The sequence below is a fragment of the Entelurus aequoreus genome, linkage group LG09, assembly GCF_033978785.1.
Source record: "Entelurus aequoreus isolate RoL-2023_Sb linkage group LG09, RoL_Eaeq_v1.1, whole genome shotgun sequence".
NCBI lineage: Eukaryota > Metazoa > Chordata > Actinopteri > Syngnathiformes > Syngnathidae > Entelurus > Entelurus aequoreus.
Genome location: NC_084739.1, coordinates 1,963,343 through 1,980,308, shown reverse-complemented (window position 1 = coordinate 1,980,308; position 16,966 = coordinate 1,963,343). Strand labels below are relative to the sequence as shown.

The 16,966-nt window shown below is 31.1% G+C and overlaps 1 protein-coding gene across 2 annotated transcripts in view; it reads left to right on the top strand.

Annotated features, from left to right (window-relative positions):
* LOC133657056 (cGMP-dependent protein kinase 1) overlaps nt 1-16,966 on the top strand; it is a 634,377-nt gene that overhangs the window by 365,849 nt on the left and 251,562 nt on the right. For both annotated transcript variants that reach the window (XM_062057944.1, XM_062057943.1), the window contains exon 3: nt 14,822-14,935. In XM_062057944.1, coding sequence (XP_061913928.1) covers nt 14,822-14,935 — 114 coding nt within the window. The remainder of the gene's footprint in view (nt 1-14,821; nt 14,936-16,966) is intronic.

The window sequence follows — 16,966 nt, the reverse complement described above, 5'->3', positions numbered from 1 at the left end:
CAACCAGGAACTAAAAAAAGAGCCCAAAAGCCAAGCAAAACCACAACATGATTAACACAGACATGACACTGTGGTTGAAAAACACTGGTGTAGACCACAAGGAAGTCTTTTATATTAGGAAAAATATAATAATAATATGACTCCTTTAATGCGCCTTATAATCCGGTGCGCCTTATATATGAAAAAAAAGATCGAAAATAGACCATTCGTCTGCGGTGCTTCTTATAATCCGGTGCGCCCTATGGTCCGTAAAATATAGTAAATTGCCGATTCTTATACGGAACTCCATTCGCATACCGGACCCAGATGTGTAACCCTTGTGTACTGTTCATATTGTTGTTACTCAGCCAGCGTTTGTGGGTCTGATGGACCCGTTGCATTTTGTGGCTTTTTTATTGCCTCGCAATCAAACAGTTTTGTGTTAAAATACTGAACAGATGCTTATTGGGATAAGGTAAACTGAGTAACAACAATATGAACGTTGCACGGAAACGTTTCTGCATCCCACAGGGATTCTTCTTTTGTGTTTCTGCACCTGCGATATCCACACAAGGTGGCGACATTGTTGGTCAACACTGTCTGCTCTCATTTTGTCGCACATTTTACCCTCTGATGTTCTGTGTACCTGCAGTCTGTCCTCCTCCTGTCTAAGCCTGCTGTGTATGTGTGTGTGTGTGTTTGGGTGGGTGTGGTACCCAGAATATCAATTTCCACACTTCTATTAGCCCCCGGTTCAGTGGACCCGGACATCTTATATGTAATAGAAATGCGTAGGGGGGGGGGGTGTATGATGTGTGGTCATTAAATATGTATTCTGATACACTACCGTTCAAAAGTTTGGGGTCACATTGAAATGTCCTTATTTTTGAAGGAAAAGCACTGTACTTTTCAATGAAGATAACTTTAAACTAGTCTTAACTTTAAAGAAATAAACTCCTATGCTTACATTTCATTGTGCAACATGAGGATGTTTAAGGGGAACTAAATGTGATCTCTGAAAGGGGTACAAATGATTTCCAAAGCAGTGCTTTGGGTATAAAGTTAAGTTAGGTTAAATGAAAGTATTATTATTATTATTATTATTAATCTTACGGTATACACTACCGTTCAAAAGTTTGGGGTCACATGTAAATGTCCTTATTTTTGAAGGAAAAGCACTGTACTTTTCAATGAAGATAACTTTAAACTAGTCTTAACTTGAAAGAAATACACTCTATACATTGCTAATGTGGTAAATGACTATTCTAGCTGCAAATGTCTGCTTTTTGGTGCAATATCTACATAGGTGTATAGAGGCCCATTTCCAGCCACTATCACTCCAGTGTTCTAATGGTACAATGCGTTTGCTCATTGGCTCAGAAGGCTAATTGATGATTAGAAAACCCTTGTGCAATCATGTTCACACATCTGAAAACACTTTAGCTCGTTACAGAAGCTACAAAACTGACCTTCCTTTGAGCAGATTGAGTTTCTGGAGCATCACATTTGTGGGGTCAATTAAACGCTCAAAATGGCCAGAAAAAGACAACTTTCATCTGAAACTCGACAGTCTATTCTTGTGCTTAGAAATGAAGGCTATTCCACAAAATTGTTCGGGTGACCCCAAACTTTTGAACGGTAGTGTATATGTTTTTCACAGAAAACGAGCCAAAGTCAGTGAGTTTCAGTTTGAAAAATGTATTAATTGTATCATTTTTCTTTCAATAAAAAAATGAAAATGGGTCCCACAGACCCGAAAACCACACAATGCTGTGTGGTGTTTAACATCTCAGTAGGCTCTTCTCAACAAAGGTTGCCTCGACTGACCCGCAATTTAGCCTCCGTAATCGCACTACTTTCATTTCCTAACGCAGCTTTTTGTCTTACTGTTCCGCTCATTCTCATTTAATGAAAAATAATTTCCAATTTCTTTTCATCATATGACCCCAAACTAGGCTCCATCCCTCCGGGGTTTGAACAGCTGAGTCCACATGGCATGCTTTAAAAAGCTCAATCGATTCTCAAAGGCTGACCTCGGAAATTAAACCTCACAATGAGGTTCCCTATTATTCTTTTCAGGGGGAACGTCGGCGGCTCCGGGAAACACACCAAGTTTCCCGGTATCTGCGGGATGCAATGACGTGTGAAGTCATCTATTTCATGCTTGCAAAAGCGGAATAGAAGGCAGGACAAGGGGATGCTTTGGAAGTCACAAACGGTCTTGTGAGCTGTTTGGCTCAAATTAAAAGCGATTTAACTCTACAATTACGTTGCTGATTTTCAATTAAGTCTCGCACCCAACGAGGAAACTCATAAAAGATTTACAAGAAACAATATTCAAGGACGTTTTATTGCAACACTTTCCCTTTTTTTTTTCGAAAAACTGTTGCTTCGTTTGTGTGAAAAAATGATTTCCAAGAGACCGGAACACAACAGGCCATAGAAAACTGCAGGGACTCTTTTGTGTGTGGTGTCACGCTGAGACTTGTTGTAATAAATGGAGGAACGTGATTTTTTTGGTAATTTCAGCTCCTTCCTAACAAGAAAAGAAGATAAAAACTCATATCCACTGAGGACATTATTTGGCCGTGGCAAAAATGTTAACGGTTTTCTTGCTTTTTGAGTCAGGGCCCCTCTGGTGGGCTTTGTTTCCTGGGAAACGTTTAATACAGGGGTGTCAAAGTCAAGACCCACGGGCCAGATCTTGAATGATCCATGGCCCCCCAGGATGATATTTGATTAGTATTAAATCCATTTATTAAAGTAAAATTTTAAATAATATATCCCTTTATTAAAGTCAAATTTAAAACAATTAAATCCATTTAAAAATGTAAAATATAAAATAAATACATCCATTTAAAAGAATTAAAATAAAAAATAAATGAATCCGTTTAATGAAGTCAAATTTAAAATAAATAAATGCATTTATCAAAGTGAAATTTAAAATAAATAAATACATTTATTGAAGTTACACTTAAAATAAAAAAATCCATTTAATAAAGTCAAATTTAAATAATATTCAAATCCATTTAAAAATGTAAAATATAAAATAAATACATCCATTTAAATTTTTTTAATTTAAAATAAATGAATCCGTTTAATAAAGTCAAATTTAAAATAGATAAATCAATTTATTAAAGTAAAATAAATTAAAAAAAAATATATATTTTTTAATAAATACATCCATTTAAAAAAAGCACTATTTAAAATAAATAAATCAATGTATTAAAGTAAGATTTTAAATAAATAAATTAATTCATTAAAATAAAATTAAAAATAAATAAATGCATTTAAAAAAGTCAAATTTAAGATAAATAGAGCCATTTAAAAAGTCTAATTTAAAATATATAAATCCATTTAAAAAAATTCAAATTTAAAATAAAATAATCCATTTATTAAATTCAAATTCAAAATAAATATATAAATTTAAAAAAGTCAAATTTCAAATAAATACATCCATTTAAAAAAGTCACATTTAAAATAAATAAAAAGTTTATTAACGTAAAATTTGAAATAAATAAATCCATTTAATAAAGTTAAATTCAAAATAAATAAATTCATTTATTAAAGTCAACTTTAAAATAAATAAATCCATTTAAAAAGTAAAATTAAAAATATATAAATCCATTTAAAAAAGTAAAGATTAAAATAAATAAATCAATTTAAAAAAGTTACATTTAAAATAAATACATCCATTTAAAAAAGTACAATTTAAAATAAATACATCCATCTATTAAAGTAACATTTTTAATAAATACATCTGTTTATTAAAGTCAAATTTAAAATAAATACATTCATTTAAAAATGTCAAGGCCAAAGCCACAGCCGCTTGCTGCTGTTTTGCACGCACCAATACTCCATCAGTGTTGGTGCTAGGAATTATCAAAATGGGGTCCCGGAGACCCCATCAAGTCTTAAAAATGACGTCCCACTTTTTTGTAACCGTTGTTTATCTGTAAATACAATATACAAATAATATAAATGTCAGTGTTTATCTGTAAAAAACAATATATAAATAATAAATGTCAGTATTTATCTGTAAATAACAATGTAAAAATAATACATGTCAGTGTTTATCTGTAAATAACAATATATAAATAATAAATATCAGTGTTCATCTGTAAATAACAATACATAAATACCATGAAAGTCAGTGTTTATCTGTAAATAACAATATATAAATAATAAATGTCAGTGTTTATCTGTAAATAACAATATATAAATAATAAACGTCAGTGTTTATCTGTAAATAACAATATAGAAATAATATACATGTCAGTGTTTATCCGTAAAAAACAATATAAAAATAATAAATGTCAGTGTTTATCTGTAAAAGCAATATATAAATAATACATGCCAGTGTTTATCTGTAAATAACAATATATAAATAATATTTGTCAGTTTTATCTGTAAATAACAATATATACATAATAAATGTTAGTGTTTATTTGTAAATAACAAAATAAAAATAATAATTGTCAGTTTTATCTGTAAATAACAATACTTCAATTATATTTGTCAGTGATTGTATGTAAATAACAATGTATAAATAATAAATGTCAGTGTTTATCTGGAAATAACGACATATAAATAATAAATGTCAGTGTTTATCTGTAAATAACAATATAGAAATAATATAAATGTCAGTGTTTATCTGTAAAAACAATATATAAATAATAAATGTCAGTGTTTATCTGTAAATAGCAATATATCAATAATACATGTCAGTGTTTATCTGTAAATAACAATGTATAAATAATAATTGTCAGTTTTATCTGTAAATAACAAAATATACATACAAAATGTTAGTGTTTATCTGTAAATAACAATATAAAAATAATAATTGTCAGTTTTATCTGTAAATAACAATATATAAATAATACATGTCAGTGTTTGTATGTAAATAACAATATATAAATAATAAATGTCAGTGTTTATCTGGAAATAACAATATATAAATAATATGAATGTCAGTGTTTATCTGGAGATAACGATATATAAATAATAAATGTCAGTGTTTATCTGTAAATAACAATATAGAAATAATATAAATGTCAGTGTTTATCTGTAAATAACAATATATAAATAATAAATGTCAGTGTTTATCTGTAAGTAACAATATAGAAATAATATAAATGTCAGTGTTTATCTGTAAAAAACAATATATCAATAATACATGTCAGTGTTTATCTGTAAATAACAATGTATAAATAATAATTGTCAGATTTATCTGTAAATAACAATATATACATAATAAATGTTAGTGTTTATCCGTAAATAACAATATAAAAATAATAATTGTCAGTTTTATCTGTAAATAACAATATATAAATAATAAATGTCAGTGTTTATCTGGAAATAACAATATATAAATAATATGAATGTCAGTGTTTATCTGGAGATAACGATATATAAATAATAAATGTCAGTGTTTATCTGTAAATAACAATATAGAAATAATATAATTGTCAGTGTTTATCTGTAAATAACAATATATAAATAATAAATGTCAGTGTTTATCTGTAAATAACAATATATAAATAATATAAATGTCAGTGTTTATCTGTAAAAAACAATATATCAATAATACATGTCAGTGTTTATCTGTAAATAACAATGTATAAATAATAATTGTCAGTTTTATCTGTAAATAACAATATATACATAATAAATGTTAGTGTTTATCTGTAAATAACAATATAAAAATAATAGTTGTCAGTTTTATCTGTAAATAACAATATATAAATAATAAATGTCAGTGTTTGTATGTAAATAACAATATATAAATAATAAATGTCAGTGTTTATCTGTAAATAACAATATATAAATAATAAACGTCAGTGTTTATCTGTAAATAACAATATAGAAATAATATACATGTCAGTGTTTATCCGTAAAAAACAATATAAAAATAATAAATGTCAGTGTTTATCTGTAAAAGCAATATATAAATAATACATGCCAGTGTTTATCTGTAAATAACAATATATAAATAATATTTGTCAGTTTTATCTGTAAATAACAATATATACATAATAAATGTTAGTGTTTATTTGTAAATAACAAAATAAAAATAATAATTGTCAGTTTTATCTGTAAATAACAATACTTCAATTATATTTGTCAGTGATTGTATGTAAATAACAATGTATAAATAATAAATGTCAGTGTTTATCTGGAAATAACGACATATAAATAATAAATGTCAGTGTTTATCTGTAAATAACAATATAGAAATAATATAAATGTCAGTGTTTATCTGTAAAAACAATATATAAATAATAAATGTCAGTGTTTATCTGTAAATAGCAATATATCAATAATACATGTCAGTGTTTATCTGTAAATAACAATGTATAAATAATAATTGTCAGTTTTATCTGTAAATAACAAAATATACATACAAAATGTTAGTGTTTATCTGTAAATAACAATATAAAAATAATAATTGTCAGTTTTATCTGTAAATAACAATATATAAATAATACATGTCAGTGTTTGTATGTAAATAACAATATATAAATAATAAATGTCAGTGTTTATCTGGAAATAACAATATATAAATAATATGAATGTCAGTGTTTATCTGGAGATAACGATATATAAATAATAAATGTCAGTGTTTATCTGTAAATAACAATATAGAAATAATATAAATGTCAGTGTTTATCTGTAAATAACAATATATAAATAATAAATGTCAGTGTTTATCTGTAAGTAACAATATAGAAATAATATAAATGTCAGTGTTTATCTGTAAAAAACAATATATCAATAATACATGTCAGTGTTTATCTGTAAATAACAATGTATAAATAATAATTGTCAGATTTATCTGTAAATAACAATATATACATAATAAATGTTAGTGTTTATCCGTAAATAACAATATAAAAATAATAATTGTCAGTTTTATCTGTAAATAACAATATATAAATAATAAATGTCAGTGTTTATCTGGAAATAACAATATATAAATAATATGAATGTCAGTGTTTATCTGGAGATAACGATATATAAATAATAAATGTCAGTGTTTATCTGTAAATAACAATATAGAAATAATATAATTGTCAGTGTTTATCTGTAAATAACAATATATAAATAATAAATGTCAGTGTTTATCTGTAAATAACAATATAGAAATAATATAAATGTCAGTGTTTATCTGTAAAAAACAATATATCAATAATACATGTCAGTGTTTATCTGTAAATAACAATGTATAAATAATAATTGTCAGTTTTATCTGTAAATAACAATATATACATAATAAATGTTAGTGTTTATCTGTAAATAACAATATAAAAATAATAGTTGTCAGTTTTATCTGTAAATAACAATATATAAATAATAAATGTCAGTGTTTGTATGTAAATAACAATATATAAATAATAAATGTCAGTGTTTATATGGAGATAACGATATATAAATAATACATGTCAGTGTTTATCTGTAAATAGCGATATATAAATAATAAATGTCATTGTTTATCTGTAAATAACAATATAGATATGAATAGTCGGGCCCAGGTGTGCACAGATGTTCCTCCATGCGGCCCCTCAGCTAAAATGAGTCTGACTCCCCGGCTTTAATCCTTCGTGAGCCTCGTCTGAAGCAAAATGTGGTGAGATTTTAGCGCGGCGGCTCCTGGGTAATTGGAGTGTAGTCTTTTAATGAGCACTCGCTTGCCGGAGAGATGTGGAAGAACGCTCGACCCGAACTTATGATGATCGCTTAAACGTTTGATAATGTCGCGTTATTGAGGCAGATCTGTCCTGACGTGTGCGTGCTAATGGACAGTGGACCGCTATGGAGATCTTATTATTCAGCTGCCTTCAGGCAGGATGTGGTGTGAGCGATGACATCATCATTCCAGGTATCTGACTATTAGTTGCGCAAGCAATCAGACTGTTGATTGTCTGATGTTTGAGGGAACATGTGGAAGTGTGTTCTAGCTCCAGAGGGAGAATACTGGCAGGCAAAGTTGCTCCCTGTGTCCATCCATCCATTCATCCATCCATCCATCCATCCATCCATCCATCCATCCATCCATCCATCCATCCAACCATCCATCCATCATCCATCCAACCATCCATCCATCCATTCATCCATCCATCCATCCATCCATCCATCCATCCATCCATCCATTCATCCATCCAACCATCCATCCATCCATCCATTCATCCATCCATCCATTCATCCATCCATCCATCCATCCATCCATCCATCCATTAAAACATTCTCTACCATGCAGTTAATACACAACTGTGACATACCAGATATCTTTCACACCCAATATAATATTGTGAGAGTCCAGTCCATAGTGGATCTAACATAATAGTGTGAGAGTCCAGTCCATAGTGGATCTAACATAATAGTGTGAGAGTCCAGTCCATAGTGGATCTAACATAATAGTGTGAGAGTCCAGTCCATAGTGGATCTAACATAATAGTGTGAGAGTCCAGTCCATAGTGGATCTAACATAATAGTGTGAGAGTCCAGTCCATAGTGGATCTAACATAATAGTGTGAGAGTCCAGTCCATAGTGGATCTAACATAATAGTGTGAGAGTCCAGTCCATAGTGGATCTAACATAATAGTGTGAGAGTCCAGTCCATAGTGGATCTAACATAATAGTGTGAGAGTCCAGTCCATAGTGGATCCAACATAATAGACTGAGAGTCCAGTCCATAGTGGATCTAACATAATAGTGTGAGAGTCCAGTCCACAGTGGATCTAACATAATAGTGTGAGAGTCTAGTCCATAGTGGATCTAACATAATAGAGTGAGAGTCCAGTTCATAGTGGATCTAACATAACAGTGTGAGAGTCCAGTCCATAGTCACTATGGACTGGACTCTCACACTGTTATGTTAGATCCACTATGGCATAGTGGATCTAACATAATAGTGAGAGTCCAGTTCATAGTGGATCTAACATAATAGTGAGAGTCCAGTTCATAGTGGATCTAACATAACAGTGTGAGAGTCTAGTCCATAAAAACCCTTCTTTTTTTTTTTTTTAATAATTTTTTTAGATATATGCGTGCTAGTTCTAGCTATTAGGCTGTTCTACTTTGTATTTTTATTATCTTTTTATTTATTTTTAATACACTGTAGCACTTTGAGGTTGTTTTGTTCAATGAAAAGTGCTTTTACAAATAAAATCCATTATTATTATTATTATTATTATTATTATTACTTTTTAGAGGCGGTAAAGTATGAAATATTATTAATTAGTATTACAGTACTATACTAAGACCGGGCTTTCTGTTCCGCTGCTCCCAGTCTGTGGAACGCTCTCCCTGACCACCTGAGGGCACCACAGACTGTGGCTGCTTTTAAAAAAGGCTTAAAAACCTTTCTTTAAAAAAAAAAAAAAATTCTAGCTATTTGACTGTTCTAGTTTTTATCTATATTTTTTTTAATTATCTTTTTATTTTAATTTTTTTAATACACTGTAGCACTTTGAGGTTGTTTACGCAATGTAAAGTGCTTTTTAGAAATACAATTTATTATTATTATTATTATTATTATTATTATTATTATTATTATTATTATTATTATTATTATTATTACTTTTTAGAGGCAGTATAGTACGAAATATTATTAATTAGTATTACAGTACTATACTAAGACCGGGCTTTCTGTTCCGCTCCTCCCAGTCTGTGGAACGCTCTCCCTGACCACTTGAGGGCATCACAGACTGTGGCTGCTTTTAAAAAAGGCTTAAAAACCTTTCTTTAAAAAAAAAAAAAAAAAAAATTCTAGCTATTTGACTGTTCTAGTTTTTATCTTTATTTATTTTTTATTATCTTTTTATTTTAATTTTTTTAATACACTGTAGCACTTTGAGGTTGTTTACTCAATGTAAAGTGCTTTTTACAAATAAAATCTATTATTATTATTATTACTTTTTAGAGGCAGTATAGTACGAAATATTATTAATTAGTATTACAGTACTATACTAAGACCGGGCTTTCTGTTCCGTTGCTCCCAGTCTGTGGAACGCTCTCCCTGACCACCTGAGGGCACCACAGACTGTGGCTGCTTTTAAAAAAGGCTTAAAAACCTTTCTTTAAAAAAAAAAAAAAAATATTTCTAGCTATTTGACTGTTCTAGTTTTTATCTTTATTTTTTTAATTATCTTTTCATTTTAATTTTTTTAATACACTGTAGCACTTTGAGGTTGTTTACTCAATGTAAAGTGCTTTTTACAAATAAAATCTATTATTATTATTATTATTATTATTATTACTTTTTAGAGGTGGTATAGTACGAAGTATTATTCATTAGTATTACAGTACTATACTAAGACCGGGCTTTCTGTTCCGCTGCTCCCAGTCTGTGGAACACTCTCCCTGACCACCTGAGGGCACCACAGACTGTGGCTGCTTTTAAAAAAGGCTTAAAAACCTTTCTTTAAAAAAAAAAAAATATATATTTCTAGCTATTTGACTGTTCTAGTTTTTATCTTTATTTATTTTTTATTACATTTTTATTTTAATTTTTTTAATACACTGTAGCACTTTGAGGTTGTTTACTCAATGTAAAGTGCTTTTTACAAATAAAATCTATTATTATTATTAGGGATGTCCGATAATGGCTTTTTGCCGATATCCGATATTCCGATATTGTCCAACTCTTTAATTACCGATACCGATATCAACCGATACCGATATCAACCGATATATACAGTCGCGGAATTAACACGTTATTATGCCTAATTTGGACAACCAGGTATGGTGAAGATAAGGTACTTTTTAAAAAAAATAGTAAAATAAGATAAATAAATTAAAAACATTTTCTTGAATAAAAAAGAAAGTACAACAATATAAAAACAGTTACATAGAAACTGGTAATGAATGAAAATTAATAAAATTAACTGTTAAAGGTTAGTACTATTAGTGGACCAGTCATGTGTGCTTACGGACTGTATTCCTTGCAGACTGTATTGATATATATTGATATATAATGTAGGAAGCAGAATATTAATAACAGAAAGAAACAACCCTTTTGTGTGAATGAGTGTAAATGGGGGAGGGAGGTTTTTTGGGTTGGTGCACTAATTGTAAGTGTATCTTGTGTTTTTTATGTTGATTTAAAAAAATAAATAAAATAAAAAAAAAATAAAATAAAAAACATACCGATAATAAAAAAAAACGATACCGATAATTTCCGATATTACATTTTAACGCATGTATCGGACATCTGTAATTTTTATTATTATTATTATTATTATTATTATTATTATACCGTACAACCCGAGAATGCTGATTCTACCAAGGTTAACCGGCAGTTGAACTCCTAACAACATAAATATCCCACTAATGTTCAAACGTTTAATGTTTGGCCTTGCTGGCTTCTTGGCTTCATGTCGCGGTTCTTTAACGGGTGACGTTTCATTGAGCATCTTCTCATATTACTCACATTTTAGAGGTGGCGGCGTGTCTGCAAACTTAAATTCCTGGCGCGTGTCCTTGCTCCTTGCATGAAGAGTTCCGCCAAAAGGAAATACACCGACTCCAACATGTTTTCTCCTTGACGGTTGAACTGCACAGGGGCATCATGGGAGATGTTTACCTACCAAATAGCGCCAGAAAAAAAACGACATTAACGAGTCCCTTTTTTGATACCTTCACATTGTGAGCATTTTGAAACCGCAATTTTGCAGTATTTACGATACCATTTCATCCGTATTACTATTACAGTTATTCATGAATGTTGTCCCAATAAGATTGTTATATTGTTTTGTAATTAGAAGAGCTGATATAGCGCCGCCAATTCCAATGTCCCACTGACGCATTGCCGACCCTTAAAGTCATTTATAATGCATTTCTGTATTACTGTTTGAGTTATGTTGGTTGTCAGCGGTCATTTCACTGGCATTGATTCTCTACTGCAAACACTGTCGTAGTTTCACACTTTTATTACTTTTTTCAGACCTTACAGGAATTTTTTCAGCTTGCCGAATTCAAATAAAACATTTCCAGAAAGCTCCGGGGTCTATTTTGTATATTCCAAAAAGCCAGCGTCCTATTAAGTAGACATTTGATTTTGGACTATTTATTTTGTTTTAGTTACAGGTAGTGTTGTCCCGATATCAATATTTTGGTACCGGTACCAATGTATATTTCGATACTTTTTGATACTTTTCTTTCTTTTTTTTTTTTTTGTCCTGCCCAGCTTCTCACGCTGTACAAATTTGTACAAAAAGTGTGGGATACTTCTACTCTTAATGCCTTATTTGTATTTAACATTATTAAATGTGTATATATATATATATATATATATATATATATATATATATATATATATATATATATATATATATATATATATTAGAGATGTCCGATAATATCGGCCGGCCGATATTATCGGCCGATAAATGCTTTAAAATGTAATATCGGAAATTATCGGTATCGTTTATTTTATTATCGGTATCGTTTTTTTTTATTTTTTATTTTATTTTATTTTTTATTTTTTTAATTAAATCAACATAAAAAACACAAGATACACTTACAATTAGTGCACCAACCCAAAAAACCTCCCTCCCCCCATTTCTTTCTGTTATCAATATTCTGGTTCCTACATTATATATCAATATATATCAATACAGTCTGCAAGGGATACAGTCCGTAAGCACACATGATTGTGCGTGCTGCTGCTCCACTAATAGTACTAACCTTTAACAGTTAATTTGACCAATTTTCATTAATTACTAGTTTCTATGTAACTGATTTTATATTGTTTTACTTTCTTTTTTATTCAAGAAAATGTTTTTAATTTATTTATCTTATTTTATTTTATTAATTTAAAAAAAAAAGGACCTTTTCTTCACCATACCTGGTTGTCCAAATTAGGCATAATAATGTGTTAATTCCACAACTGTATATATCAGTATCGGTATCGGTTGATATCGGTATCGGTAATTAAAGAGTTGGACAATATCGGAATATCGGATATCGGCAAAAAGCCATTATCGGACATCCCTAATATATATATATATATATAATTATAAAAAAAAACTTTTCTAAATAAAGGGGACCACAAAAAAATGGCATTATTGGCTTTATTTTAACAAAAGATCTTAGGGTACATGAAACAAATGTTTATTATTGCAAGTTTGTCCTTAAATAAAATAGTGAACATACTAGACAACTTGTCTTTTAGTAGCAAGTAAACAAACAAAGGCTCTTAATTAATCTGCTGACGTATTGTGTCGTTTATCATTCTATTATTTTGTCAAAATTATTAAGGACAAGCGGTAGAAAATTAATTATTAATCTACTTGTTCATTTACTTTTAATATCTGCTGATTTTCTGTTTCTACATGTTCTATTTACACTTCTGTTAAAATGCAATAATCACTTATTCTTCTGTTGTTTGATACTTTACATTAGTTTTTGGATGATACCACAAATTTGGGTATCAATCCGATACCACGTCGTTACAGGATCCTACAAACATACAATCCATTGATCGAATTAAAAATAAATAAATCCATTTAAAAAGTCAAATTTAGAATGAATAAATCCATTTAAAAAAGTCAAATTCAAAATAAATAAATCCATTTTAAAAAGTCAAATTTAAAATGAATCAATCCATTTATTAAAGTCAAATTTAAAACGAATAAATCAATTTTAAAAAGTCCAAAAAAAAAAATCAATTTAAAAAAGTCAAATTTAAAATAAATAAATCAATTTATTAAAGTCAAATTTAAAATAAATACATCCATTTAAAAAAAGTCACATTTAAAATAAATACATCCATTTAAAAAAGTGAAATAATTAAAAAAAATCAATTTATTAAAGTCAAATTTAAAATAAATAAATCCAGTTAAAAAGTCAAATTTAAAATAAATAAATCCTTTAGAAAAAGTCAAATTTTAAACAAATGAAACCATTTATTAAAGTCCAAATTATAATAAATAAATCCATTTTAAAAAATGCAAATTTAAAACAAATAAATCCATTTAAAAAAGTCACATTTTAAATAAATAAATCACTTTATTAAAGTCAAATTTAAAATAAATAAATCCATTTAAAAAAGTCAAATTTAATATAAATAAATCCATTTAAAAAAGTCAAATTTAAAATAAATACATCAATGTTTCAAAGTCAAATTTAAAATAAATACATCCATTTAAAAAAGTCAAATTTTGAATAAATAAATCAATGTATTAAAGTCAAATTTAAAATAAATACATCCATTTAAAAAAGTCAAATTTAAAATAAATAAATACATTTATTAAAGTCAAATTTAAAATAAATAAATACATGTATTAAAGTCAAATTTAAATAAGGCAACAGAAGAATGACCTCCCAAATGCTCAGTTTTCATTGATACGTCCATAACGGTATTAACTTAAGGACCACTGTGCTCGTATGAGAACCACCTCCCAGTGTGGTACGGTACCATAATAAACACGGTTGAATCAACACCGCTCCGACAGCGTCTGCCAATCCGTTGTGTTTCACACTGGTGCTGCCGCCGTGTTTTTCACTTGGTCCGGAGCTCTGCAGCCCACAGTGGAAGTCCCACATCGAAAAAAATAATCTTTTTTCTTTTTCTAGCTCACTGAGCCAAGAGCCTTCTGGCTGGATGCACTCAAAAATAGAGTGCGGGGCCATCACACAGCGAACACACACACACACACACACACACACACACACACACACACACACACACACACACACACACACACACATGCATACACATACAGTCGGTCCCGTCACTCCAACTTTGTGTGTGTACGCGGCACACCTGCATGGCCTCTGAAATGTGCAATTCCAAATAGCAAAGTGCTTCACTCTGCTTCTCTGTGCGCATGTTTGCAGACGGCAAGGTGGAGGTGACCAAGGAGAGCCTGAAGCTGTGCACCATGGGCCCGGGGAAGGTGTTTGGGGAGCTGGCCATCCTCTACAATTGCACCAGGACCGCCACCGTCAAAAGTAAGTCCCAGTTGTCGGGAGACTTGACGCATGTCCTCATGTTTAACCAGTGGTGGCCTAACATTACCAGAAATCATCACCATAATTAAATATAAAAGTCATTTTTAAATTTATTTTCCCTAAATATCTCAAATTATTCATATTCTCTTCATGTCATATTATGCTCCTTCCAGTGCTGTTGTTTTTAGTTTGAGTTTTTATCCAATCAGAATTCAGCTAGCTTATGTTGCCATGCTGTACCAAATCTGCCCGGGGTCTTCAGAATCAACAATGTGCAACCTAAGTGAACGGGCACATACAGTTGATAGATAATTGCCATAGCCAATTGTTGCGTCAGACCAGTTCTTCCTCCCAGGGAATCTAAGTTACTGGTCAATCCCAAGTTCTTTCGATGACATATATGCTGAGTAAGAAGGACCATCTAGACAGAATTGGAATATTTTCAAGTTTTACTAAAGCTTTAGGAGATCAGTATAACCAATACATTCATATCGGCTACTCTAGTTGAGCTGACATTCAAACGGAAAAGCCAACTTCTCGCACACAAAGAAAGCCCCCCACCCCCATCTCCCCCTCGCAACACTGATAACAAAGATTTGGGGGTTTGGTTTCACATTCCAAGGGTGTTGCCATGCTGTACCAAATCTGCCCGGGGTCTTCAGATTTAGACCAGTTCTTCCTCCTAAGGAATCTAAGTTACTGGTCAATCCCAAATTCTTTCGATGACATATATGCTGAGTAAGAAGGACCATCAAGACAGAATTGGAATATTTTCAAGTTTTACTAAAGCTTTAGGAGATCAGTTTAACCAATACATTCATATCGGCTACTCTAGTTGAGCTGACATTCAAACGGAAAAGCCAACTTCTCGCACACAAAGAAAGCCCCCCGCCCCCCATCTCCCCCTCGCAAAACTGATAACAAAGATTTGGGGGTTTGGTTTCACATTCCAAGGGTGTTGCCTTGCTGTACCAAATCTGCCCGGGGTCTTCAGAATCAACAATGCAGGCGTCCGTGCAACCTAAGTGAACGGGCACATACAGTTGATAGATAATTGCCATAGCCAATTGTTGCGTCAGACCAGTTCTTCCTCCCAGGGAATCTAAGTTACTGGTCAATCCCAAGTTCTTTCGATGACATATATGCTGAGTAAGAAGGACCATCAAGACAGAATTGGAATATTTTCAAGTTTTACTAAAGCTTTAGGAGATCAGTTTAACCAATACATTCATATCGGCTACTCTAGTTGATCGCCCGGGAATTATTTTTGGTGATTCAACCCCCGATTCCAACCCTTGATGCTGAGTGCCAAGCAGGGTGGTAATGGCTCCCATTTTGGTATGACTCGGCCGGGATTTGAACTCACAACCTACCCATCTCAGGGCGGACTGAGTAGGCGGCCTGGTGGTTCGAGCGTTTCTAGGACCGTCAGCGGATGAATTTGAGAACGCATACAGTTGATAGACAGTTGCGATAGCCAATGAGACCACAAGTTGTTGACAGTAGCCTATCTAGGTAGCCTGACGTTAACGAGGCTGTGATTGGATACTCACCTGTCACTCCGAAGTGAGTATCCAATCACAAGTTGCAATGTACCGAAGCAGGAAGTGGTGCGCCGTAGCTGTACGGCGCAACATTTTTTTAACCCACAAAGAAGAACAAAACGTTGATATACCGTATTTTCCGGTTTATAAGGCGCACTTAAAATCTCCTTTTTTCTCTCAAAACTCGACAGTGCGCCTTATAACTAATGTAATGAATACGTTTGATTGAGCTTACCCACCTCGAAGCTATTTTATTTGGTACATGGAGTGTGACAAGTAGATGGCAGTCAGACATAAGAGATACGTGTAAACTGCACTATGGTGGCAAAATGACTCAAATAAACAACACCCACTAAATTTTAGAGGAAAAAAAATGTGTAGTATAATTATATATGACTGTAATATAAACCGCGGGAAATTAGTTATTTACACTGATATACTTTGTAAATGTTTATTTACACACCTCAGTTGTTTCCAAAGGGTGCCT